The 26563-nt window shown below is 39.6% G+C and overlaps 4 protein-coding genes across 9 annotated transcripts in view; 2 read left to right on the forward strand and 2 right to left on the reverse strand.

Annotated features, from left to right (window-relative positions):
• The window catches only part of rbfox2 (RNA binding fox-1 homolog 2), a 35937-nt gene extending 32371 nt beyond the window's left edge, over window positions 1-3566 (forward strand). For all 6 annotated transcript variants that reach the window (XR_003928221.1, XM_030051118.1, XM_030051135.1 and 3 more), the window contains one exon: window positions 75-3566. Coding sequence is in view for 5 of the 6 variants with exons in the window: in XM_030051118.1 (XP_029906978.1) it covers window positions 75-119 (45 nt within the window). In the remaining variant the exon portion in view is untranslated. The remainder of the gene's footprint in view (window positions 1-74) is intronic.
• A 237-nt stretch (window positions 3567-3803) lies between these two features.
• On the reverse strand, window positions 3804-6335 carry LOC115359002 (retinal cone rhodopsin-sensitive cGMP 3',5'-cyclic phosphodiesterase subunit gamma-like). Its single transcript, XM_030051199.1, has 3 exons — window positions 6281-6335; window positions 4726-4847; window positions 3804-4520 (listed from the first exon to the last, which is right to left on the reverse strand). Exons 2-3 carry the CDS (start codon window positions 4833-4835, stop codon window positions 4403-4405), a joined length of 228 nt encoding a protein of 75 aa, XP_029907059.1. The 5' UTR covers window positions 4836-4847; window positions 6281-6335; the 3' UTR covers window positions 3804-4402.
• Window positions 6336-9188: 2853 nt separating this feature from the next.
• On the forward strand, window positions 9189-9587 carry LOC115359011 (retinal cone rhodopsin-sensitive cGMP 3',5'-cyclic phosphodiesterase subunit gamma-like). The gene is made up of 2 exons (XM_030051211.1): window positions 9189-9298; window positions 9433-9587. The coding sequence occupies exons 1-2, from the start codon at window positions 9189-9191 to the stop codon at window positions 9548-9550; spliced, it is 228 nt and encodes a 75-aa protein (XP_029907071.1). The 3' UTR covers window positions 9551-9587.
• A 3704-nt stretch (window positions 9588-13291) lies between these two features.
• Window positions 13292-15290, reverse strand: LOC115358995 (retinal cone rhodopsin-sensitive cGMP 3',5'-cyclic phosphodiesterase subunit gamma-like). Its single transcript, XM_030051186.1, has 3 exons — window positions 15240-15290; window positions 13963-14084; window positions 13292-13722 (listed from the first exon to the last, which is right to left on the reverse strand). The coding sequence occupies exons 2-3, from the start codon at window positions 14070-14072 to the stop codon at window positions 13605-13607; spliced, it is 228 nt and encodes a 75-aa protein (XP_029907046.1). The 5' UTR covers window positions 14073-14084; window positions 15240-15290; the 3' UTR covers window positions 13292-13604.
• Window positions 15291-26563: the final 11273 nt, after the last annotated feature.

The following is a 26563-nucleotide window of genomic DNA, read 5'->3' on the forward strand; positions in this document are numbered from 1 at the left end:
CAGGCTTTTATTTTGTAGTATAAGAAGTGCTGTGCTTTAATTTTACTAACACTTGTGTGCTTTTCCCTCTCCAGGCCACACTGTACAGGGGAGGCTACAGCAGATTTGCCCCCTACTAAAGACACTACATTTCCCAGGAGCTCCTCCCTTCTCTTGAATTACTCTGAAAGAGCTCCTTCTGTCGTCCCGGAGGCGGACTGCACCCTGTTTACGGAGTGTTGAGTCCGCTACAGCAAAGATATTTCAGATCCCGCCCCAGTGCAGTCCCACTTTTTCTTATATACGCTACTACAAAAATAGAGGAATGCTGTATTAAAGACTGGTGGAAGGCCTTTGCATTAAAAAAAAGAAGAAAAAAAAAACCAAGAACTAAAAATGGCCGCCTAATCTATTGCACGGCTGTATTATAGTACCCCCCCTCCCGCCCCCCCCTTTTTATTCCCTCAACACTCAGCAGCACAAGAAGCGAGATGGAGCCCAGATGTTCTTCCAAAGGCTGTAACTAGTGCATGGATAACTGACATTTTAAACAGCTGTCACCCACGTAAAAGAGCGAGCCAAGTGCGATGTGGCCCCGCTCACGCTCAACATGTGAGGAAAACGAGCGGGAAAAGAGCAGTCGAGGAACCGAGAGGGTTTTTTCTTCCTCCACCCGCCCCACTCCCTGCATTCGTTTGGCTTTTTTTTTTCCCCTCCCTGCCCATAAAACTTTGGAGAGAGCGCGCGCAAAGAGCAAGAAGGTGCGCCGAAAATAGCACCGCAGAAAAACATTTTGGACCAGAACGACAAGATGTTTAAAATCACAAAACACGCCCCCCCCCCCCCCCCCCCCCTGACGGATTTTTATAATTCCCTCTTGTGTGGGCGGTAAGGAGGGTAATGACAAGATCCGCACTCCCGCCGCGTTCGGATCAGAGGGAGACGAAAACACGGTGGCTCGGGAAGGCGGCGTGGCGATTTATAGCGCTCTAGAAATCACTTTGGAAAGCTGAAGGGGGGAGGGTTATTAGAGCTGTACCTTACCTCAAGTTTTCTTAGTATGTGGATATGGTGAACCTTTAAACTTAAATTGTTATGATATGCAAAGAAATTAGTTTAGAGAAAAAAAGTTACCAAATTATTATTGCTATTATTATTATTATTATTATGATTATGATTATTCTTATGACCATCATTTTGTTTGATGCAGCTAAACAGCGCTCACTCTGCTGTTATGGGACATCGAGGCACCGTTGTGAACCTTGGGCTGAATGATGGGAGAAACGGGCATCTGCATAATTCATTTTACACCACTGACGATACGATAGCGTCCCGTCTCGACCCCTGAATCCCACCTGCCATGCACAAGGTTTCACTCCTCTGTACGTCACCACCACTGAACACTACACACACACACATATACGCACACACCACACACACTACACCGAGTAGAGCAAAATGTTGTTTCTCGCCTAGCTGACATTAGATCCGGACACAGCCGACGCCATCCAGTTCATCACCAGGACCCCCCCCCGGGGGTTCGAGTATGGGTTTAATCCTCTTAGCGTTTCTAATGCAGAGATTTATTGTTTGGGTTTCCCCTCACGCTCCATCTTTTATAGAGCAAGTCAAACATTTAAACGAGTCTTCCTGAGGAAAATAATTAAGTTGGTAAATATAGTCGAGTAATTACTGAGCAAGAGAGATTCTGTCAGTGAGTCAGTAGAAAATATTTAAAATGCAAAACACCATACTATTGTGCATATTTCTATATCCTTAAAGTCTATTTCCAAATGTGGCTGTTTTTTTTTTTTTTTTTTTTTTCTTTTTGGTTCCAAAGATTTGTAGAAAGCACATTTTTCTGCTTCTGTGTATAAATATATTATCTCCGTTATTGTTATTATCATGATCCTTGATGATCTTATGGCTGTCTTTTGTTACTTGCATTTATGTTCTATTTTTCTATCTGTAAAAGTTGTTTTTTTGGGTTTTTTTTTTTTTTCTCCCTTCTTTAGTAAGGTGCAAGTTTTATTGGACTCATCGAGTTTTGAGTTTTGCTTTGGAGTGATGTTTTTGAGCTGAAGGGACACCAGGGGAGGTACACTGAGGGAAAAATAAGAAATGCATGTAACACTACCAAACTTGTTTTTCTTTCTGTTTTTTTTTTTTTTCCTTTGGTATTTTATTTTCTCAGTCAAATATTCAGTCAGTCCAGGCTTTTTTTTTCTTTCTTTTGTTTTTGTATCGTCGTCGGTTAATGATGATAGGGTTTGCTAGCATGAGATTTAATTGTATTTTAAAAATTACAGGAATGGATGAAAACATTTGGCCTTATATATATATTTTTTTTAATCGTCCATAGTTTACAGGTGACTGAGCCCTTAGGAATAAATGAGCACAGGCCTGTGGCACTTCTCAAGGGCTGAAGCCAGTTGTTTTCTTCTTTTTCTTTGCCTTTTTTCCCCATTTTGTCATTTTAATGTATTTCTTTTTTTGTTTTTTTTTTGTTTTTTTTTTCAACGTGAGTCTCCTTGCATTTCAATAGTGAAATCTGTCTGTTTGGTCAGTGTGACCGCTCCAGGTTTGATGGATGAAGACATACACTAAAATGTCTCAAAAGTGTTAATATTCCTGTATGGTTAAAACCGATCATGTCATTGTGGGATATGTACTAAGTACAAAGAAATACTAATGTTTAAAATGCTGCAAAGTAATGTTTTTCTTTCACTTTTGTAATCATTAACTCATTTCATCGCTCCCTTTTACGTTGACCACTTCTCAAAAAAACAAAACAAAAATGAGTCAACAAGTCAGTTACTTTCTTTCTTCCTCGTAAATGTGCTGCTGTTGGGTTTTTGCGTTGGCCACCTGCCTACGTTTTACTTTTTTTTTTTTTTTTTAATATGTCCATATTACTATAGAATGTTCTGTGTATAACATCCAAAAAAAAAAAAAAACAAGAAAGAAAGAAAACTTAGCCAAAGATGCTAACGGCGGTCCCTCCATTTTTCGGTTCCCGACTTGAGAAGTGCTACACAAACCACACAGAGACGGACTTATTGAGCCACTGCAGGCATGGACAACCAGCATGAGCGGTATTTGTCAAGTTTAAAAAAAAAAAAAAAATTGTTTTGCATGATCTTGTGTCTTTCATATTCGACGTTGCGTTCCTCTTTACCACTAAACCCTATGGAGAATGATGAGGCAGCTAGCTGTCGGATGCTAACACCCGGGGGGGAGGCTGGCTGACGTCCCGGCGAAGAGGACGGCGGACGGGACGGGATGAGAAATAAAACGGCGGCTCCATGGAGAGTGCAGGCCGATCTCGATTTCCTGTCACGGGTTTCTTGTCATTGTATTATATTAGCTGTGTGCTCATTCTTCATAGTCGCTATGGTTTCCAATGACCAGTCCTCCCCCTCTGTCATGTCGATATCCCCCTTGACTGCCATTATCTTATTTTGTTATTGAATGTCCATATAAAATGTTTTATATAAAAATGTTTTGTTGTGATTAAGCATTCAGTTTGTTTTGTTTTGTTTTTTTATTTGGATTTTCTGTTTATTAAGTAAACTGGAGGATAATTATTTTGTAGTTTCTCATATTTTTTTACACACAATCAGCGCCGACATGGGAAAAAATTTACCAATTCAAATCAAGAACCCAAACATTTTTAGTGATATGTATGCATGTGTGCAGTTGTGTATGCTTTATTTTCTCTTAAATCCACAAATTCTCTATAGTCCCTAATTGATGCCGCAAGAGATTCAAACACAAGGCTTTCTTTTTGAAAATATTTTATTGGCTGCTCTACTTTACTCTTACTCCCAGTTTACATTCACATCCCAAAAAAAAAAAATAAAATTTGACATCTTCCATAAATAAATAGTTATCTGTATATAAAGAAAGAATTGCTCCTTGAGGAGGGAGGTGAGGACAAGGAGAAGGCAGGAGGAGGAGGAGGAGGAGGAGGGAGCTGCGGTTGAAACATCATGACAGCAGCGATCAAACCCTCTCGAATACAAAAGCCCTCGTCCTTTCTTTTCTCTGTCACGATGCACAAGCCAGGAGCGAAGTGTGGGAAGAGGACAACGCAGCTTTCCCACTTTTTGGGGGGAGTCGCTCAAAGCACAAATTCCTCAACAAAAGCGTATATAAATATATATTTACAATGTGTATCTTACATAATCACATCCATCAGTTTCACAACTTGTCATGTATCGATCAGTGAGTCCTTTTGGATCTGCCGCGGGTGGCAAAGGTTGTGCTTTGTTTTCCAAAAATCCATATGAAACTTTGAGTGCGGTGTGGCGAAACAAACTGTAACAGTGACAGTGCAGAGCTTCTGAGGGCCTTGGAAGGAGGAGGATGGGTTTGGAGGAAAACAAGTGCAGGGAGGTACGGCGGGAAGACAGGAGGGGATCTAGACAATGCCATATTTCGCCAGATCGCTCAGCTCCATGTCGCCGAAGGCTTCCCATGGGCAAACCACTGTGATGTCTGTGCCGAGACCCTCCATCCCAGGGATGTCATCTCCAAATCTGAAAGACAAGAGGAAACAAGAAAACATCTCTTGATCTCCAGTCAATACAACACTTGGTTTTTCACTGGCTGTTTGCCTTTTGGCCTACACGGTACTTTGTAAGCTGCTTAAAGAGTTCCACTTAAGGTAATTAAGTTGTTGCTGTGCTAATTGCATTACAGTGTGTTGGTGTGCCCTGCCAGGTCAGCTGCAGTCCAGCTTACCCCTTCTGGCCAGGCTTGGGAGCCTTGCTCTTGAAGGTGCGAGTGGTCCTCTGCTTGAACTTGGGAGGTGCCTTCTTGTCGGCGGGAGCTGCAACGGCTGTGTCTGCCATTTTGTTTAGTTGCTGTAAGAAAAAGAGGGCAGGCAGTGAGAGCTAGATTTGGCCTTTTCTTCCACCTTTCTTTCTCGTCTTCCTCAGCTTGACCTCACTCCTTGACCTCTTCAGCCCAAAGCCCCTCCAGTCTCCATGCCCTAAGTGCTAATACCTTCAGGTTAGGAGAAATTATAGGTTAAGGCTGTTTTATAACTCCGTAAGACCACGTTACACAAACGCTCTTATGTCCCCAGTGTACAATTAACCTAATCTTGGTCTATTTTTACGTCTTGGCTTTAAAGATTACTCTTGGCCCAGTTACAGACTGTACATCTCAGGACCAAAATACCACCAAATGTTATTCTGTAGCCCATCTGAAGTCAGCAGGAATGTTGTGTAAGTATTAAAACCCTGAGTATAAGCAGATTTTTCTCTACACTGCTAATTTTCCAATCTGTTTTAATCCTTTCCCTTTCTGACCTCTCTGGACTGTACTTTTGATCTTATAGGAGAGCTCAGCGAAACCCTCTGCTGAGCTCTTACGAGAAATGCACTTTGACCTCTGTGTTTTGACCCCGTGTCTTTTTGTGGCCCCTGCATATTATACATGTTTCCTGTATTGCTCTGTTCGCTGCGTCTCTACAGTCCAGTATGCATCATATCTGCATCTTTCATTAAATATGTACCAACATGTGCATCAGCAGCGCCTTTACATACACAACACATCAGTCTGTCTGTCGTCAGGGAAAACACGGCCAATGGCATCCTGTGTTACTTCCAGCACACTGATCAAACAACCTGATTTTTTTTTTTCTTTTTTTTGCAAAATGACCTATCATTAGAAGAAAATTACACTTTCTTACAAATGCTTGATAGCACAAAATTGAGGCAAATTATAGTGGTAAAGCCTCGCTAAACAACATGGTAACAGATCTGCAGACAAAATATATTGTATAATATATATAAATATATTGCAAAGTAGAGCAATTTGTATTTGAACGCTTGCCATGTTCAATTCATTGAGCTGAAAAGCAACACAAGATAAACTGAATAATAACATCACTCAGAGGCAAATCTATGCAGCAAGTTAAACGTCAGGATGATAACCTTCTTCAGGTTAATATTTACAGTTATATGCATTTTCTGCCTGTGATGCCCTGTGGTTTTACCTTGAAGACGTAGGGAAAATGTTGCTTAATGATTCGAATTTAACACCCACATAGTCCGGGGCCTCCTAAGGCCCAAGTGGGAACAGATATTTTCACCTACCAAATACTTTTTGATAAAATCCACCAAAGCATGAAGGCTTCAGTGATGACTGTACAACTGTACACCCTTTCTAAGCACTTTCGTTTTTGCAAATCTCACTCATGATGAAAATATGGTCTATATCCCTTGAAGCAGAGAGTATGTCAGTATTAGCCAGAGCTCCAAGCTGGGTAAAGGCTGTAGTTTCCTCTTACCTGTTTGTGGAGTGGGCAGTGAGCACGTTCCTGGCCGGTGTCTCTCTGATGAGTTTCTCGCTTGTGTCTCTCTGGTCTCTGTCCAGCTGTCCCCTTTTATACTCTTCCTGCTAATCCTCCTAACATGCTCACCCTGTCATTCCCACGTTCCTTACATCTGCTGTCCTCCTGTTTTACCGCCCTCCCTCTAATTGGTCTCACTCCAATTCCAGGAGGGGCTCAGAAGATGAAGGCGAATGACGTCCAGCAGTCCAATGTGAGGGATAAAAATGGGACAGCCATTGCGTGTGTTGTTTACATAATAAAACACCAAAACAGGATTTATAGTTTGCATCACTGAACAATATGAGCCACTGATTGAATTGATAACCACATGGGTTACTGATTACATCAACCTCCTGTCATTTCTTGAAATTATTTTGAATTAATACAATAAAGCTTTCCTGTTTCAAGGTAATGAAGCAGTTGATAATACAAATAAGCTCCTATAAGTTACTATTCCACTGTTTCTCCTAACATTATATTACCTCCAACTCTTCACTGGAATTAGTTTGTGACTGGGGCTGTTGCGATATACCAGTATTGATGATAACCGTGATATTTTAAAAATCAAGTATTGATATCGTCTTAATAATATGCATATGACAATATTGTGTAAATGATCCAGTGCCTGTTAAATAATTTCTGTTTCTTTCCGTTTTCACTTTGTCTCCCTCCACAACACCATAGACACACACACACACACATTTACATAGCACACACACCTATGGTAACAGACTCCCTCTCAAACTCCTGACACTCAGACTGAGTGTAATTCATTTTGGGGTTTTTTTTGTTGTTGTTTTTTTTTCACTTTTAAAGATTACTTTCACTAATAGTATTAGTCTATTTTTGTTCATTTATTTTTTTTTTTTATTTCAAAATAATATTATCTTGGATTCTTTTGGCCATGATAATCATGTAGTGAATATTTGATATCGTGACATCCCTATCTGAGACTATATAATAATTAATAATTAATACTTTTATTCTTCAGGGGGTTTATTTAAGTTGCTTGTTCCAGTGCTGCACTACTTTAACCTCAGACACAAATAAATGAGCCCTTAATGAGGTGAGGGATTGAAAAGGTAAAGATTAAGTGTACCTAAGGCTGTCACTAAGCGATTCAATACCTGCATGGTGAGTACAGTCCTGCTCTGCTCCTAACACACACACACACATGACGTCATCCTGTTGTACACCAGTGCGACATGTTGCTGAGAGATATTTTGCAGATAAATTCCTTAATATTTTACAAACACATTCCTATTTTCTTCCAGTTACTCGCTGCCTTTCATTCCTCAGATCAAACTCAGGCTACAGGTGTGTTTGGTTGCTGCCCACTGAAGGCGGATATAAAACTGATGTGGATTAATGAACATGCCTACAAATTTTACATATAACTAATGTTATAACTAATCTCATTAATAGAACTAAACTTTAGAATTTACTATAGTATTACATTTTCATACCTGGATGGTGCTCCCTCAAAAATATATGTATTTATTTCTTTAATGGAAACAAATCAAACACACCTTTACAAGCAAACACAAAAGCACACACGCTCATGCACACCTGCACATACACACACACACACACATACGCTTATGGGGGATATGGTGGTAGAAGGAGGTAAATTGGGTATATTGTTAAAGGCTGTTGCTGTTTCATTCTTTAGATCTAGGAGAATACAAAATTAACATATATATATAAAATTAGTCCCTCAGAGCATCCTTAATCATAGCCTGTATTGCATTTTTTAATCTGTATTTATTTTGACTTAATTTGCCTTTGGTCACTGCAGTGTTTTGTTACATTTTCTTAATTGGCTTTAACTTAAATATCACGCTAATTGTTCTCAGTCACTATAGCCAAAAACTGCTACCTTTATAAAAAGAAATCCCCATGTTGACTGAAATATCTCACTTGAAATACACCATATATTTATACCTTTTTATCCTTCGCCTCAACTATTTGTAGCTGAGCCAAGACGCAAGACAGGGAGGGGCTGAGTGGAGGGGAGAGCAAAGCTGACAAATGTAGAAATGACAGAATGAACATCTGAGAGGATTAGCTCTAACGGGGAGGAGAGACGGAGGGTGATGTGACGTATAAGAGTCTGACGCCAAGTCGTAAGGCAACATCAGAAGACACGCACTTTCCAGCTGCAGCAGACAGGTAGGCTGAAACTGCAATTTTCTGAACTTTGGTGCACAGAGTTGAGGATCCCAGGATTTTGCTGCTTCACAAGATTAACTACGCTACTTGAGAGTCATTGCCTTTGCAACAAGTTGTTTAGAGAGAAGGAGAGGGCTTGCTGCAAACATCCTATGAAGGAGTATCATCAGTGAGGAGTTTAACTAGAACTGTACAGGGAGAATACCTAATGGCATTTCTGTGTATTAGTTCATGCTGGCCTCCATGCTGATTACTCCAGCGCTGTCAGGCTTTTCAAATGAGATGCATATGAAGCTAGGCCACAGGCATATCAGACTAAACACTCAAGCATAAACTGTGAGATTTGCTATTCACTAATACATAACGAAAATCTACTTTTCCTGTGAGTTAATCCTGTTGTTTACATGAGGGATTTAGATGACCTTAAACATATTTTTGCATTCTGTTTTATATTTTGACTTCTAAATGGATATTTGAATGATGACTTGTTGTGCTTGTTGAACAAATGTCTGAGCATGAGGGACAATGACAGGACAAGTGCAAGAGAAATGTAATCAGAGGGAAATGTCCTCATGGTTAAAATGGGAAATGATGTTATGATTCTTGCTTCATGGAAGCAGGGCAGTCTGCAGGAGACTCATAAACTTTTTTTTTTGTCTTTCTTCTCTTTCTTCCTCAGAAACTAAACAAAATGGCAGACACAGCCGTTGCAGCTCCTGCAGATAAGAAGGCGCCTCCCAAGTTCAAGCAGAGGACCACTCGCACCTTCAAGAGCAAGGCTCCCAAGCCTGGCCAGAAGGGGTAAGCTGGAGTTGAAAGGCACACTTGAAATGAAAAAGGATTTGTTACATCCACTGGAAAACAGTTAACATTGTCTGAGAGCTCCTCCAAGTCTCGTTTTGCCCGCTTGTAAGTTTTATGTCTCATCCTCTCAGATTTGGAGATGACATCCCTGGGATGGAGGGTCTTGGCACAGACATCACGGTGGTTTGCCCGTGGGAAGCCTTCGGCGACATGGAGCTGAGCGATCTGGCAAAATACGGAATTGTCTAGATCCCCTTCCTCTGCCCTCGACCCCAAACACGGCTGCTGCTTTCCAACATCTGAAAATCATTTCACTTGTGTGTTCCAAAGGCCCTGTTCACATTAGAGCTAAATGCTGTTTAGCCCCCCATTTAGTGTTTGATCAGGTCAAGTTCAGCAGGACTCAGCATGAGTCTTGCCAAGAGCGACCACTACAGTGCTGCTGGAAACAGGTGGCGACAGTTAAAGTCCCTCCAGCTAAAAACTTTGGCTGTCAAACCCCAAGACACGAACCTGACTGAAGCCAAAGAGGAGGAAGCCTTTGTCTGATCGGGATAAAAGATCCAAACTCCTTTGTCTCATTCCCTCTCTCTGTTTATTTCCCCCTGCCTCTCCACCACTTTATCCTCTCTCCTTTATCCAGGCTCCTCAACTCTTTCCTATCACCCCTCCCCAGTCCCTCTTACCTTCCCCCAGTACATCTAAACCCCTCCTTTCCCTCTTCCTCCAATTCCCATTTCCACAAAATCTTTAACTTCCTCTTTATCCTCTCTTCCTCTCCTCATTCCCTTCTTCTCCCTTTCCTTTTGTGAAAAGCATCAGCAGCTCTGGATTTGAGCTTGTGCTTCGCTGATACAGAGGGATTTAAACTACATCTTCTGTAAATATGGAAGAGATTATTGTGAAATAACTGTGTCCTGCCCCCCTCTCCTGCCTTTCCTTCTCCTTGAGGATGCTAATCCTCTTTGCCCAGAGGTTTATTTGACTATTGGCTAAATAAAGTGCTGTTTTTTAATGTGAATGTTGATCTTTATCATGCACTTTATTGTTCATTCAACGAGATTGCTCCAGGTCATTGCATTTTGTCAACTGAGATTGGAGCTATTCAGCACTTAATAAATGTTTTCCAAAGAATACATACTGTTTCACTGTTCTGTTACTAATTTACAATGTTACACTGATGTAGCAATGATTTTTAGCATCAAACACTCACTGTCACAGAATCATGGACATTAAATAGTGACAAAACTTTTTATTTATTTATTCATGTATGTATGTATGTATGTATGAAAGATTGGCTGGTCCCTTGCATTCACAAAATCTATGACTTCAACAGAACAACCACATGCTGTTCATGTCTTCAGAAAGATCATTTATTTATTTATTTTACTTTAGTCTTTTTTTTTCAACTTTTATTTAACCAAGAAGTCCCTTGAGATTGAAATCTCTTTTCCAAGGGAGACCTTTGACTCTCTAGCATAGACTGAAACAAATCAATGTGGAGGAAATATTGTGTTTGCAGGAATTGTTCATGTATCTTTGACTCTCTCCAGTGCTGGTGAGTTATTGCTATTAAGGCTGTCACTTTTTATAGATCCCACCAATGCAATGACACCTGTGCTTACATGCTTTTGCAAACTACTGCATCAGTATCAGCCCAAATTTTAAATCTTCACATGCCTTTCATGTAACACCGATGTGCAGTTTTGGTTAGCGTATATGGTATCCCATTCACTGATTCTTGAGAATTTGGATAAATCATGTCCCACTAAGAAAATGCTATTTCTGCTGGAAATTTACAACATTTAAGAATCAAGGGCATAATCAGGGGGTCCTTTGCACATTTGTAAGGTTCTTTTATAGGATTATTTTTAATTTGTATTAATTTAATGATTATATGTTGGCACATGCCCTACAAAACCAGTTGTCCTCGGATAGGAGATAATCATTTCAACTTGATTAAAACAACAAAAAGTAATAATTTCATTGAATAATATATTTACCACATGAAAGAGTACATCATAATATGAATTAAAAACTATAAACGATGGGTTTTGAAGAATATTTACTATTATTTTGTGGTTGCTCAAAATGTGTCCCAGATATTCGTCACCACCGTCAGATATTTATTTAAAAAATAATAATAAAAAAACTACAAGGTCAATTACATTCCTGAGGACCCCTTTTCAAACCTTCAGCTCTACTGCATGCTTCAAGACCGCTCAGGCTCCTGGAAGTTTTCTATTTTCTCTTAAATCTCTTCATATTTTGGGACACTGCTACTGTCACAACCATAAATTGTCAACACCGTCACTTCTGTATAAAAAATATTAAATTAGATTATGGAATAAATGTATACTTTTTAAGGAGAGGTCTGATGCAGGTAGCAACAGGGCAAAAACAAGCTGGCTAATGTGAACAACTCATGCTTATCATGTGAAACAGTACGTTTTTGTCACCACCGTCAGACGTCACCACCGTCAGGTTTTCTGTCTGACGGTGATGACTGAAGTCTGAAAAATGCTTATAACAGTGCTCAGGATTGATATTTTTTATACCAAATAGTTAAATAAAGTTGTTAAGCAAGAAGCCATTGACTTGAGTGGTATAAATTTTGGAATTGCATGTTTTAATGAGGCATCTGTCACCACCGTCAGATTAGTGTCACCACCGTCAGAGGCAGTTATATTGGTTTTAAATGAATATGCTTACAATATGTTTCTTTGGTGCTGTTGAGTTATTAAAGTAATAGTCTCTTTAATACAAAAATATGTTTTTCAAATTAAAAAAAAAAAACATTACGGTGACAGTGTTGACAAAAACAAAGTAGCCTAATAACTGGAAAAACCTATTTTATGAAAAAAATGCAAAATGAGGAGGTTGCACCGGTACATTGCTGAACAGCCAAGACCTTGGCCTATAATGATATACCTTCAGATTTTATAATTTAACACACTTTTTTTTTTTTTTTTCAAAATTAAAACCTGTTTTATCCAAATTCCCAAGAATCAGTGCATTAATACATTTGCTTTCACAGTCATTACATTACGTCACAATTTAACATGGACATAAAGTAATAAAGATGTGCAATATTGCTGAAAAAGTATAACACACCAGCAAAATGCAATGTTTTCTTCATGTGAAGTATTTCTTGTTCTTCCTATTTTGCTGTTGCTGCTGTGACTGCCATTTACGGACAAATATTTTGCATTAGAATAAGATATAAAACATGGGTTCTTTGTGCATAAAATATACTGTGCATATGCACAGTATATTTTATGAATGATATCAGTAGCAAGCTGAAAATAAGAAGTTTGGCCTGAAATGTTTCTGTTTCTTAAATTATCTAAAATCAGTTAATCTGTTCCAGGCCATTGGCAGCATACTCTTTTCAGTGCTTGTATACCATAATGGTTGTACACACACACACACAGACACACACACACACACACACACACACAAACACGACAAGCTTGTTTGTTGGGAAATGATTGACATTTATTGGGTGATTTATTCTTCATTGACTCTCATGGATATTGAAGTGCGCAGACTTGAATACACAGTATAATACATCATAGACACAAACATTTGCATCTTATAAAAATAGCATTTCATTCACTCCATATATAAATATAACTCTGGGTTCAAGGAGAGAGGGCGAGGACTGAAAGGCTGGAAATAAGAGTCAACATATTGCTGCCATGCTTATCAAACCCGCTTATTCACAGAAAATATTGAGCCCATTCTTTTCTCCGTGCATGAGAGGAAAATAGGCCCAATAGCAGAGAAGGTAAACAATTTTAGGGTAAACACACTGGCCAGCTCACCTTGAACCGAGTGCTTTACTATTCATTCATTATTCGTTATCAATATAGCATATATAATGATATATTTCATAGAAATCGATAATATATCTTATCAGAACAATTTTGATCATGTAAAATTGTGCAGCGCTTATTTTTTCAGTGGGTAAGTGTGAGTGTTATTTCGGGTGTTAGATATGTATGTGTGCATGTGTGGCCTGCAGATATCATGTGCGTTTATGTGTGTGGGCCAATTAGTGGCTCGAGCCTTTAACAGCGAGCAGACAAAGTGTCAGTGCCTAGTGCAATGTGGCATACCATAACAAAAGTCAGTTCAAAACCTTTGACAGCCTCATTACTGGGGACCAGAGGCAGAGAAGGGACGGGATGAGCAGGGTGGAGCGCAACGGGGGAGGAAGAGGAGGCAAAGAAGGGAAATAAGTGCAGAGAGGTTTTGGAGGATTTAAGAAGAATAGGCAAGGGGAAGGAAAGATGGAGATCTAGACAATTCCGTATTTCGCCAGATCGCTCAGCTCCATGTCGCCGAAGGCTTCCCATGGGCAAACCACTGTGATGTCTGTGCCAAGACCCTCCATCCCAGGGATGTCATCTCCAAATCTGAATGGGGGAGACAGGAATGATCTCATGAGAAGTCAACCAACCATAAATGCAATAAAAAACAAAATATCGGACTATAAATGGCCTGAATGTGAATTTTTAAAATGAACGAGTGCTAGCATACACGGTACATTTGTAAGCTGCTTAAAGAGTTCCACTTAAGGTAATTAAGTTGTTGCCGTGCTAATTGCATTACAGTGTGTTGATGTGCCCTGCCAGGTCAGCTGCAGTCCAGCTTACCCCTTCTGGCCAGGCTTGGGAGCCTTGCTCTTGAAGGTGCGAGTGGTCCTCTGCTTGAATTTGGGAGGTGCCTTCTTGTCGGCGGGAGCTGCAACGGCTGCGTCTGCCATTTTGTGTAGTTACTGAGAGAGGAGAGGAAGAAGATTGTTTGTTAGTCGGCCATGGCCTTGCTATCACATAGCATGGAGACATGGAGTGTGAATGAAGACATCAGCTAAAAAAAGCCTCCTGTGAAGCATTATCATGGTTTGGTTTGGTTCCTTCATGCTTATACCTCACAGCTACTAACTATATTTACACTCGACTGCAGTAAAATTAGCATGCACTGCCTACTTTTACACTCTGGCTACTGGATTAGACTTAGCAGAGGTCAAAGGTTGTGCATCTAATCCTCTTGGTGAAGTCACAGACTGTACTCCTGATCTTGTGTGGTCTACTTTCCCAGGTTTCAAATCATCAACGAGATTATGCAATAAGCAATCACAGAAGTGTTCACTGAATATCTAATATGTGGTTTTTACAAGTGCCTGCTTTAATTCTACAAGGATATTCTTCATTATTTATATTATAACCAATTATTAGGCTGCTCTGACATATCGTTTTGACATATTTACAATTTAATTGAGTGAATTAAACTGTGTGCCTGGGTTTTCTTGACACAAATGAGCCAATCAGATGTGGATATCAGACCTCCTCGCACCAATACCAATGTGTGATGTGCACATTTATTTTTATATAACTTAGAGAACGTTGTTTCTGTAAATGCCCTAAGAGAAAGGCTGAGCTATGATGAGCGCCAGACATCAGCCCGAGCAGATGTGCTCGACTGTCTCTGCTGCACAACGTAAACTATCCTGACTGAGGTTTAGTGAAATCATGTGCGTCTGTGGTTCAAATAACACAGCTTCATGTAACCACTCCGCCACTCAAACAGTAATCTGCTGCACCACATCCTTAGTCTTGTCATACTGCTTCGGTATAATTTAAGATGAATCACTTTAAATTCTGGTAATAGTTGCTGAAGTCATTTGGCTAAAAGCCTTTTCACCATTCCTCCTTAAACCATAATCATGCAAGGCTTGACAGAGGAAAACCCTTGCGTGTTCATTCCTCGCAAATTAGTATAATGATGTTGTTTTCCACTTGCTGCATTATCAGTCGGCATCCTATCCAGAAGTAACTCTGCAGGTGCCAAAGAGCTGAATCCTGATGGTAAAGTGCCTGCATTTCACTGATAAAGCCATGCGGTCCAAGCTGTAAAACAAGATTCATCCTACCTGGCTCAGAGAGGTGATGCGTCTCAGTAACGATGAGTCAAGCTCTTCCCTCGTTGTCTGTCTTATTAGCCTCTGCCCTGTGCTTTTATACTCTTCCAGTTAATCCCCTCTGACACTCACTTGCTCATTCACAATCCTCAGTTTTGCTCTCTTCTCTTTTTTTCTGTCACCCTCCCTCTCCTGTGTGGCGCTCCCCTCCGTCTCCCACACTTGGGATCAAAGACCAAGGTGTATTTTAAGACAGACTTATGGAGGAGTTAACACGCATGCTTTTAATGGGCATCAGTGCAAAACATGGCAAAACATGTGAGTCTGCAAGATATTTGGAGGTCCTCCCTGGCCTGCTGAAATAGCACTCCGCAATATTTTGAGGTGACTAAGAACCTGGTCTATTTTTCCAGGAAATGTTGGTATGATTGATAGATGCAGTGCTCTGTTTCTGTCCCTATAAAATCTTCCAATTTACTGTCACCTGTTTAATGTCAAAATGAATCCTATTTAAATGTGCCTTAATCTGTAAGAAAAATAGCAGAAGGGCAGGAGGCAATACTGTTGTTGAATTAATTAATTCACTTTGATCAAGCTGTCAACCATTTACTTGTCAGATAAGCTATGGCATTTCCAGTTTTATCAACCTGTATCACAGGAATTCATGAATGTTATTTGGTGGGATCTTTCAGAGTAAGGTACTAAACTGTAATACTATCATGAGATAGTAACAACTTTTGGATTAAACAAACTTTATTCCAGGCAGCCTTTTATGCATTCAGTGCAAAAATCAGATTTTTCAAATGCAAAAAGTCACTCTGCAATTTCATTTCATTTCAGTCTTTTGGGTGCTGTAGCCATCATCCAATTCCATCCTGAACAGTTCCCACTTCCTCTCAGATCATAAAACCAACTGTGTATTTAACTGTCAAACAATGGAGTAAGAACATGTGATTGTCTACAGCAATAATAAGATGACAACTGATATGTTTTAAATGCAAAAGTATTTATAGTGAATAAAAAGGCAAGGCAAGGCAAGTCAAAAGTAGTCGAAGGGACCTACAGTGCTCACTAAAAATGCCCATCTTTACCACAGCAGTCACCCACAAGCCACACCACTAAAAAAAAAACAAAAAAAAAAATGGCAAGCTGCCTTGTTGACCCGCTGGGTTGAAGCACTCAGATTAGCCAGGTGTTATGGATAATGGGTCTTTATTTCAGCTTGATGATGCATTGTAGGATAAGACATAATGCTTAGAGCAAAACATAATTATGTATTATACATATGAGCTTTAAGGTAGTGGCATATTACTGCTGATGATGATGAAGTGCTAAATATTGCAATATTTAAATCCTATAAATCTGGGAATCTAACTGGAATCTAACATTGCATGTCTGTGGTTGCAAACACAGTTTCTAGAGTTTGGCTCGGTGTTGCATTACCCAAGTGTTTTGGGTTTGCAAGATGCAGACTATGTATATTTCTCTGATTTTCTTCTTCGCAAATAAATTATTAATGTTCAAACCTGACAAAAATAGAAATGTTCCCTCTCGAATTTCGTCTGCAGACCTGTTTTGGTGAGAAACACAAAAAATAGAGCCCAAGGAGTGACAGGGACTTTGTCACCGCCGAGCCCTGACAGGTACCGCGGCACAAAGGCTGAGTCAGTGTTATAGTGACACCGACTCCTAAATGTGAATCTGCTCTTTGCTCTGAGATAAAAGTAAGGCCATATGACCTCTCTCACAGCCTACAAGGGTCAGCAGATTAGCAGCTGTAATAGGATTGAACCTCTGACATGGCACTGGGCCCTGTGGCTCTGTGCATACTGCTGCTGTATGTGTGTGTTTAAGTGTGTGTATGTTGTTCATACCAGTGAAGGTTGAAGGTTACCCTGTTAACCCTGATTTCAAGTTGGCTGTGGATACTATTTACAGGCTGTGCAGGGATGCAGGGTATTTTCAGGGTGTTTTTTTAAGTGGGTACTGGAGTGTAGAAAAAAGTACACTTGTGTCATATAAGGTCAGACACTCTACACAAATATTACAAAACAGGGTAAGCTTTCAAATGCTGAAATAAACCACAAATAATTTGGTTTTATGCGGTGTCTCTTTGTAACTACACACTTCTTGCAAAGAACTGGAGTCCTGCTTATGTGCACACAGGAAGGATGCATGCACACAGACTTTATTGCACGTTGCTGCATTTTTTTTTTTTTAATACCTCATCTCATTTACTGTTTTTATTTTTCTTTCTGCAGCATTCCCCCCCAGTCAAAACTACAATTCTTGTTACCACAAAAGCTGTATATTGCAACTGATTTCCACTTCATAACAAGCAGAATTTCAACAGCAGAACATCGAGGATGAAAGATAACCTGATGTTTGCCTTTTTGTCACCCACTTTCCTCCAGTCGTTCCTCTGAGAGCCTGTATATCTGATGCAGATCAACAATTACATGAAGTCATTGTCATATCAGTGACGTGAGGCGAAACGTCAGAGGGAATCCCCATCGTATGAGCTACTGACATAACTCACAGACGGTCATAAGCCGTTTTGCACTCTAAGAAATCCATAATGCAAACACCTCGACACTGACCCACATCATAATTGGTTTGTCATCGACGGCAGTGTGACAGTTCACACTCAGTTTGCACAGTCATTGATGCTCCTTATTGAAAGGTGGAGACCATGGGCGAAGTTATGCTGTCATGTCCATTTATAAAAATTAAAAACAAAGTAAGCAAACAAACAAAAAATATCTTTTAAATTATAATTTTCAATATTGATTTGCACTGACAAATTTGTTGCATTTCTTTTTGTTGTATTATCCTTTGCTTATACAGTTTGTTTCCAGTCTTCTGTCTTTGTTCATCTGTTTTTTCATGCAGTCACTTGTGTGTGAACCAATCTTTGTTAAATGATGCAAAAAATATCCATTTTAACGAATCAATTAGTCTCATATTACATTTTAAAGATCTTGTGTTTCTTCACAATGAAAAAATTCTGCCACTTGGGTGAAATAATTCCACTTGTTTCCAGTGTTAATCAGCTAATTTCCAGAATATCCTTGAATCAAGTATCATTTTCTTGATACTAGTGAGCTGATCTGCCTTGTTTTAACATATTTAAACTTGTTCCCAAAGAAAAAAAAAAAAAAAAAAACTGAAACATGTGAAAATGCGCTGGAAACAAGTGGGATTATCTCCTCCTACTGTCAGTTTTCTCCACTTGTTTTGGAGAAAAACAACATTTTAACACTGAATATGAAACTAAATGAGTAAAAGCATTTTCTTTATGCAGAGAAATCTTTATCAGACAGCTCAGTTATTATTGAGACAATTCCCAAAAATCCAGACAATGCTATATGTTTTTTTTTTTCTCCATCTTCGTGACAGCCTTAACATTTCTTGCCAGCGCTGTTTGTGTACATTGCATAAGACAGCCGTAGACGTTGTCAGGTGAAGCTCGGGCGCAGGCTCAGGGATTAATGCCACATGGTATGGAGTCAGACACCAATGGAGTGCTGCGGTCTAACAGGGTTAAATGTTGTATAACGGCTGATTATTGAGAAAATGGTCACAGCATTACCTCTCACCCTGACCTGGCCGTAATCCAAAATCCAGTAATCTATCAGCCTAAGACTTACCTTCGTTACCAACACCCCCACTCCCACACCCACCTGCATGTACAAATTTCACCTTCACTAAAAACTCCACTCTGTCTGGCTATAATCTGATATGTTGGGACTGTATATTTTCAGAATGAAGTACAATATTCAACAACCTCCTGGATGTTCATTAACAAACTCTAAATACTATTCATCAGTTGTAAGTGGTAAAGTTTTCCACTTGCACCTGGGACAACTTGGGTCAGGGGCAATCTTTATTATCCAAGAGGGGCAATTTGATGCACAGCCAGCAGTAAATACAATCATCAGCAGCAATCAGCACACACCAATCTGCACTCAAACAATTTACAAAAAACAAAGAACTGAAAAATATTATTCAAAAGGCCAGTAGCAGCAGAGAGAGTTTTTATCTTGGCAGAATTAATCAGCGAAGCAACCTGAACGAGGGGCGACTACAGTCAGTGAGGACTCACTGGGTCTTCTTTGCAGCTGTGACTCTGTCCATCCGCTTCTAAAGAATCATTTTCATAGACAAGCCTTCCCATAAATCTCCAAATATGATCTGCAGAAATACCTAGGATCTATGTGTCTTTTTTTTTGTGGGTGTATATTTTTTCACGTTTTATGAATTTGTTTTCATTTTCCATGTCTGTAAAGCACTTTGTGACCATGTGTTTTAAAAAGCGCTATACAAATAAAGCTTCACTTACTTACATACTCGCATTTGTCATTAAGATTTGTGCCTGCACATTCAAACAATCCCTTCTTAGCCGCTCCTGTTTTTCCAATAAGCAAATCAAAGAGAGGGCTAAAACAGACTCAATAAAACGAGAATAAAACATTCTCATAAAGTGGTGTCAACATTAAACTTCTGAGCTTCCAGTAAAAGCACTTTCGCTGGTAAGCCTTTGCACAAACAACATCAGTATTTGGTTCAAAAGTTAACTCACCATATTTCAACAGCCTGGCCTTAAACAGCAGGGGGAAGAGGGAGACGCTCCTTCCTAAATTCAGTTTTCATTTAATTTGTTTCGCTCCAAGAGGGAGTGTTTGCACCAGACGCTGAACATCCACCACTGGACCAGAGTTAGTTTCATCATCACTGAGCAGGGACACAGTGACAGAATCACTGCAAACTTAATGATACGTCTGAGGAGGGGATAAAATTAGACAGATTATGTATCAAGTTACCTATGCAACAAAGAAGGGGGGATTTACTTTGCATTTATTTGTTTTTAAAGCCTCCTACATTTTGTTTCATTTCCCCCACATCATCACACATCACAGTTCTGAGACGTTTCGTATTACTGCTGCTGCTCAAACAATTTCCTGAAATTCACCCTTAAAGACTTTTTGTTCTTTTCTGACTCTTATTGGAATCCGCCCCCCGGCTCTGAGGATTAAATAGCTGCCAGATACACTCTCACATCCCTCTTTGTCAACTATTCATCCATCCATCCTATCCATCCAGTCATCCGCCCGCCCTCTCGATCTGATTAGGCAGTGAGGGATATTTTCACTGCCGGTCGCTCCACTGTGATTCTGATGAATCGAAAACAGGAGCTTAAAGATGACAGAACAAATCCATTTTCCTTGTGGCATTACTTCTCATTTTTCTCTGTTTCTCTAACTGGTTCTTGTAATTTAAAAATTAGCACCTGAATGTAAAATAACAAATGAAATGCTGAGTTTGTTGAACTCAGGGATCTTAGACATGTGATGCAAGTGACAAGCAGCCGAATGAAGAAGTGAATGAAGTTTTCCTTCTTCCTCCTTTTAAGCTGACATGAGTCTTTACATAGATTTCTAGAATACGTCATAATAAGTGGTATCAAACTGAGGCACTATAAGTGACGTGAGAGCAGGGTTTTTCAGCAGGGCAAAAGCACAAACTGTGCTCTGAAATCATTTTTATTTTGGTGGTTGTTTGCCCTGTGATGACCCCCCAGCTAGAGGTCATAGTGTGCTCACGTTTTATTTACTTGTACATCAGTGGTTACAAGAAACACTGGAGATGGACTGAGGCTGAAAATTAAAAAGCACACACTTCCAGACTGCCCTAATTACAGAGAGTGAGCAACGTCCATAGGTATAATCATTGTACAGGAAGTGGTGGTGAGTCCATATGCTGTTTTCCTGCATCCTTCCATGAACATCATGAGAATTAGCCACTGTAACATTCGATGGGGAGTTTGTTTGGAGCACAGATGTTGCCTCACGCTCAGACGTATGCATAAAGGCTCATGCATGATGATAGGGTGTTATTTTCAATTGCTGCAAAATATTTTTCTTTGCTCTGGGTTTGATGCACATTAATTTATCTAATATGAAATATCAGTTGAGTAACCTGACTTTACTCTGGCTGATATTAGTATTTAGGTTGGGGTTAACATTTTATTTTATAACAGTTAATTTATACAGTTAAATAGCACCATATTATTTTGTATATGAAATTAGCCACTTTCCCACTGCAGGGTACGGCTCAACTTGGCTCAACTTGCCTTTTTTTGTTTTCCATCAGGTAAAAGTTATAGATAGGTTTAAAAGGTGTTGTGAAAGCACTGCAGACCACCGTTTGGTCAGAGAGAGTTTCTTCAGTTCTGTGGGGATTCCCCAAAAACTTGGTATTTCACCCGGTGGCGATGCCTTACGTGTTGCGTCACACAGAGTTTTGTATGCCTGATGCACATTCTCGAGTCATCTTGACACTTTTTGGATAAGCTTGCAAAACCGTACCCTAAAAAGTTGTTTCTTAACTAATATTTGCCTCAACCCTTAATTGAGACCTCAAGCCTAATTGTAACTTCAGACAGGGATTATTTTTTATGCTTTGGTGATTATCGATTCAAGATGCTACGCTTAGATTTTTTCTCCTCACACTGCTGACACAGCTGCAACCATGACTCGACTTCCTTGCAGAGTTTCAAACACTAAACAATTTCTAACAACAAAAATGTAAACGATGACAGAGCACGCCGAAACGTGCACTGCTACATCCTTCAGAACCAGCGCCCATCCAGGTGAAATACCAAGAGTTCCCAGCTCCATGTACAACCAGGAAATACCAATCTATGTAAAAAAAAAAAAAAAAAAAAGTATTTTTTTTTTTCAGCAAATGTCTTAGTTACACTAATATTGTTCATGTGAAGCAGCCACTTGGAGTTTGTCATGTCAATCTTAGCATGAGATAAATTTGCAATGAGCTGCAGTCAATGAGGAGAACGACTGAGGACGAAATAGAAAACTGTTTGCAACGTTTCTTTTTGAAAGAGCAACGGCCAATGGGGAAACTCCAACACGCAGCCGACCAATAGTAGCCTTCCCATTACTGCCCGGCCACTTCCGTGTTTAGCATTTGGCAGGTAACATGTCATGCAACATCATCACCCAGGCTAATTTTGATCACTGCTATGTGATCCAGCCAAAAACGGATCAACGATGTGATGTTTTCTTTGTTCTGTTTTGTTTAGTGTCTGTATAGTCCCACAGTTCTTATATAAATTTATCTATGTATTCCACAGAGGCCGTCACTCCTTAATACATGCTCTAGTTTGTGATATAAGAGTCGCTGCACCCTTGGCACCAGTGTAGGTTATTCTCATCGTCATGATACCCTCTTATCCTTAATGGGTTTGGCAGCTTAGGAAGCATCTTGCTGCATGTTTACTGCTATCATGATGTATTTTCTCAGAAGAGCTCTCTGCTGCGTGGAATTACCTGAGAGCAGAAAATGTATGCCACAACTATTCTTGACACACCAAGTTTCAGTCCAATGAATGTTTTTAATATAACACACACACACACGCACACACACACACACACACACACACACACACACACACACACAAACAGGGAGCACTGAACCAGTCCATGAAAAAGGAGAGGTGAAAGAGAGCAAAGAGGGGAAAAAAGGCAGCACAAAAGTTAACAAATTGAAATTAAATCATCATGATGCAACTGTGTATGGATGTGCACGGTGTAAGGGAGTAGGTCTGTGAGATCCTGTTTAAATATTTGTGCAAAACTACAAACAACGCCACTATTCCCTTGTGACTTCTCTAAATTCATTTGATTATGTAGTGCATGATTTTGATTTGGATGTCTGCTTGGCATGGGTAAAATGAGAGAGTGAAATCATATAACCGATTTTATTTTCAGTGCTATATGTAAATATTGAGACTAAACGATGAATTGTGCATTGGTACACACACATACTGCTGTTATTGTAAAGCTTATTTTTAGTTAAAGTTAACCCTTTTCAAGTCCATGCCATAGAGATAAAGATATTTGTACAACTTTTCTTCCCATTTCTTCCTTTTTTATCCATCTGAACCAAAACTGAAATTTTCAATATGATAAACTTTTAAAACTCGGACATTTGTTTTACATCTTCCTTATTTTCCCTCCATGTTATTTCTTTCAGTCCACTCCTTCCCCTTCGGTCACTTAAGAGTGAATTTTTCCTGCATCACTTATTTCAACAACCACTATGAAATATACATGAAGTGACGGGAGTTTAAAGCTGCGGCGTGAAACAACCATGATAATTCAACATATGTTCACAGTAACACATGCTGTGATACGGTGATCAAACGACTACATTGGTTGTTTTCATTTGCGCACAAGAAAGCACTCATGAAAGATTGAGGACACCAGAACCTGACGTGTCATGAGAACACAGGGTCCTTTAAGCTGTTTATGAGTTTATCTGCAGTGGCTCTCTTTTTAACCTAGTTCACACAGGGAAGGCCATGACGAACAGTATTTGACTTGGATGCTGCTTACGTCATGACCTGCACATGGATTAATCCTTAAAAAAGGTCAAGAGTCACCACAATCCATAGAGAAACAATAAGTTTTCATTTTTTGCATCACTGTAATTTGTATTTCACCGTGCTCATCAACTGTATGAACTCATTCTCTTTGCTTCCTCATAGCACTGATATTAGTGAATGAAACATACTATGACATTAAACTGATGCCACCCTCCTTTGTGAATTCACAATACTTGTCCACAAGGAGTCAGAAATGACTAAAATCAGTCTTTTCCACTTTCTATCGTTCATGTTTTCTGTCTTTCTGCCTTCTGTCTTTGTGTCTGCCATCTTTCCATAGCGTCTCCTCCACTCTATAATGTTCCCCGGAGGGCTTTAGTGTCAGGAATGTTATGAACACCAGCTCTAGTTTGCAGCCCAGCATATGAACGTGTCGGCATCCTTGTAACTTAAAGATGGTTAGGTTCAGTTCCCGTTCAGTAATGTGGTTGGAGTTAAAGCCTTAAAACACCAGACTGTGAAATAACATCTCATAGAGACATTTATTTGAAGGGTGCCAAAATCACAAAGTGTACCGTAGGCTATGAGAGGCTTTTTTTAAATGGATTGAATTGGACTGGATTCAGTAGTGAAATAGCCTGGAGTTTTACACTGACATAATGACAGAAACCCAAAGGAGAAAGAGAAAAGCCTAGGAAAAAAATAGAAGCCTGGAGGAATAAGGAGCAAGGAGCAATAAAGCCTTTACTGTGATTAAATTTACTATAAATTAGATCTGAATTTATATATCAATTCTGCCTGACAAGTGGGTTTCTTACAAGTCTGTTAAGTCAAACCTTTACTTTATGCCATAGTGCTTTCACTGTAGTGTTGTAGTCAGTGTGGATGAATTTCCATGGTCCTGCACTGTGAGGGGTCATATGCTCATGTAACATTGTTGTGTCTGTGAATTGCAAAGAAGTCATAAGTCTGAGAGGTGAAGCATTGCTCCAATTTGCAGCATTAGTGTTTTCCTTGTGAAACATGACTTAGCCTCAGCATCATGATACACACTCTCCTTGCTCACGTGGTTCAGACGAGGTCGCAGCACCACTTTTAACCTACACAGAAAAGCCCTGCTGGTGTCTATTGTTATCATAATCCAGTTATGATTCCCCAAGGGGCCCCTTTACTCATAGGAAGGTGTGAGAACAGAGATGTCTGAGTGTCACAACAGAATTGCATAATATAATCCATGAGGCGTGAATAATGCTGCTCAATTACAGGGCTCGTTTTATTTCTTTAATAATGCCTGCTGATTTACTTTACCTTACCTTATTTTATTTTATCTGAACATTTCATAGTCATCTTCACCTTTTCATGCTGTGCACTGTGCTACTTTGTTGTACTACTGGTACAATAAAACCAACCTGAGCCACAGGATTTTCCCATTATTGCCCATGTTAACACATTTAGACAAGTTCACAAGTTATTTCTGGTGGCCATTGTAATTATTCAAAAAGTATATTTTAACTTCAGAGTTGTTAAATAACATGTTTTTCATGTATCCATGCATGTTTTTTGTTTTTGTTTTTTCATTTTTCAAGCTGTGAGAAACTATTTGATGCTTATCCATACAGTTCTGTACACTGAATTACAGAGAGAGACAGTTTATAGCTTCAGTCTATAACTTCAAACTATCGTAACTATTACAAACAACCTTTTTGAACAACATACCAGAGACTGGATCAGCAGTATTTCCATTAAATATTAATATAACTTTACATCAGATGCTCTCATATTTGACATTGGGATAACTGGCATTGGGTTAGCTTTTTTAAAATTTACTTTATTGCAAAATTTATTTCACTGAGTGTCCTCATAACAGTGGAGCAGGGCTGAGTTTGGAGAGGTGTTGTGTCCCTCATGTGGTGAATTAACTGAACTGCATCCCAGTTAATCCCTGGTCCCATCAGCGGCCACACAAGCTTCCCTGCAAGCTATATGCAGCCTGCCTGAGGATAAAGGAGCGTATTAACCAACCTGCTATTTAAGTCATTTACAGGCACGCACACCAAAACCCACAGCAGATTTATGTAACATATTGCTGTACAAGACGTTGAGGGCAAGATTGTTCAGAGGATGCTGAAAAAGAACCATCAACAAGGCATGTCAGTGTTAAGAGACATAATGAATCATCAAAGAGAGGGATGTTGTGTAGACAGAGGGACAAAAACAAAGTACAAGGCCACACACACACACACACACACACACACACACACACACACACACACACACATGCAATGTTAGAGCTGAGCATGTAATACAGCCAGGTGCAATATCCACATTGCAAAGGCTGCAATTTTTTGATAAAGGTAAAAAAAAAACAAAAAAAAAAAACCAACAACAACATTGCTGCATTACAAATTAAGTGTTGTGATGCTGCAAAGATGCCCTGGCCTACAAATTCATTCTCCAGAAATAAGAAAACATGTTGCAGACCCCAGAAAAAAACATCTCATCATTATTTTATTATTTTTTCTGTCAGAGAAAATTGAAATTATTATGCAAAAATTATGATTCCCAATAAAATCAAGCATCATATCACAATTCCCATATTTCCCAATTCCCATTTTTACTTTATTTATTTTAACATAATGTATTTTTACTATATTGTTCATTCACTGTCACTATATGTGAACAAACACAGTGACACGTAGCACAACACTCCAGCTTATCAAGCTTATCAACACCTGTTTGGTTCCCATGAAGCCTCCAGTCACAGCCGAGCAAAGTTGCAGCAACGGCTGCCAAGTGCCATGCAATGACCGCTGAGACTGAACAGAGGGGACTCGGCTACTTGTACAGAGTCAAACAGCTGCAAAGTCTTCTGGGCATTTCTCGGCTCGCCTTCGTTTACCTGTCTCCCTGTCAGTCGAATTTGCAAAAC

Source organism: Myripristis murdjan, chromosome 1 (genome assembly GCF_902150065.1).
Source record: "Myripristis murdjan chromosome 1, fMyrMur1.1, whole genome shotgun sequence".
NCBI classification, from domain to species: Eukaryota; Metazoa; Chordata; class Actinopteri; order Holocentriformes; family Holocentridae; genus Myripristis; species Myripristis murdjan.

What these genes read in the sequence shown, in the direction of transcription:
- LOC115358995 (XM_030051186.1), bottom strand. Translation starts at nt 14,072, where the DNA reads ATGGCAGACGCAGCCGTTGCAGCTCCCGCCGACAAGAAGGCACCTCCC. An exon ending in CCCAAGCCTGGCCAGAAGGG is followed by an intron (nt 13,723 to 13,962) that starts GTAAGCTGGACT and finishes TCCCCCATTCAG; the next exon opens with ATTTGGAGATGACATCCCTG.
- LOC115359011 (XM_030051211.1), top strand. Translation starts at nt 9,189, where the DNA reads ATGGCAGACACAGCCGTTGCAGCTCCTGCAGATAAGAAGGCGCCTCCC. An exon ending in CCCAAGCCTGGCCAGAAGGG is followed by an intron (nt 9,299 to 9,432) that starts GTAAGCTGGAGT and finishes TCATCCTCTCAG; the next exon opens with ATTTGGAGATGACATCCCTG.
- LOC115359002 (XM_030051199.1), bottom strand. Translation starts at nt 4,835, where the DNA reads ATGGCAGACACAGCCGTTGCAGCTCCCGCCGACAAGAAGGCACCTCCC. An exon ending in CCCAAGCCTGGCCAGAAGGG is followed by an intron (nt 4,521 to 4,725) that starts GTAAGCTGGACT and finishes CTTGTCTTTCAG; the next exon opens with ATTTGGAGATGACATCCCTG.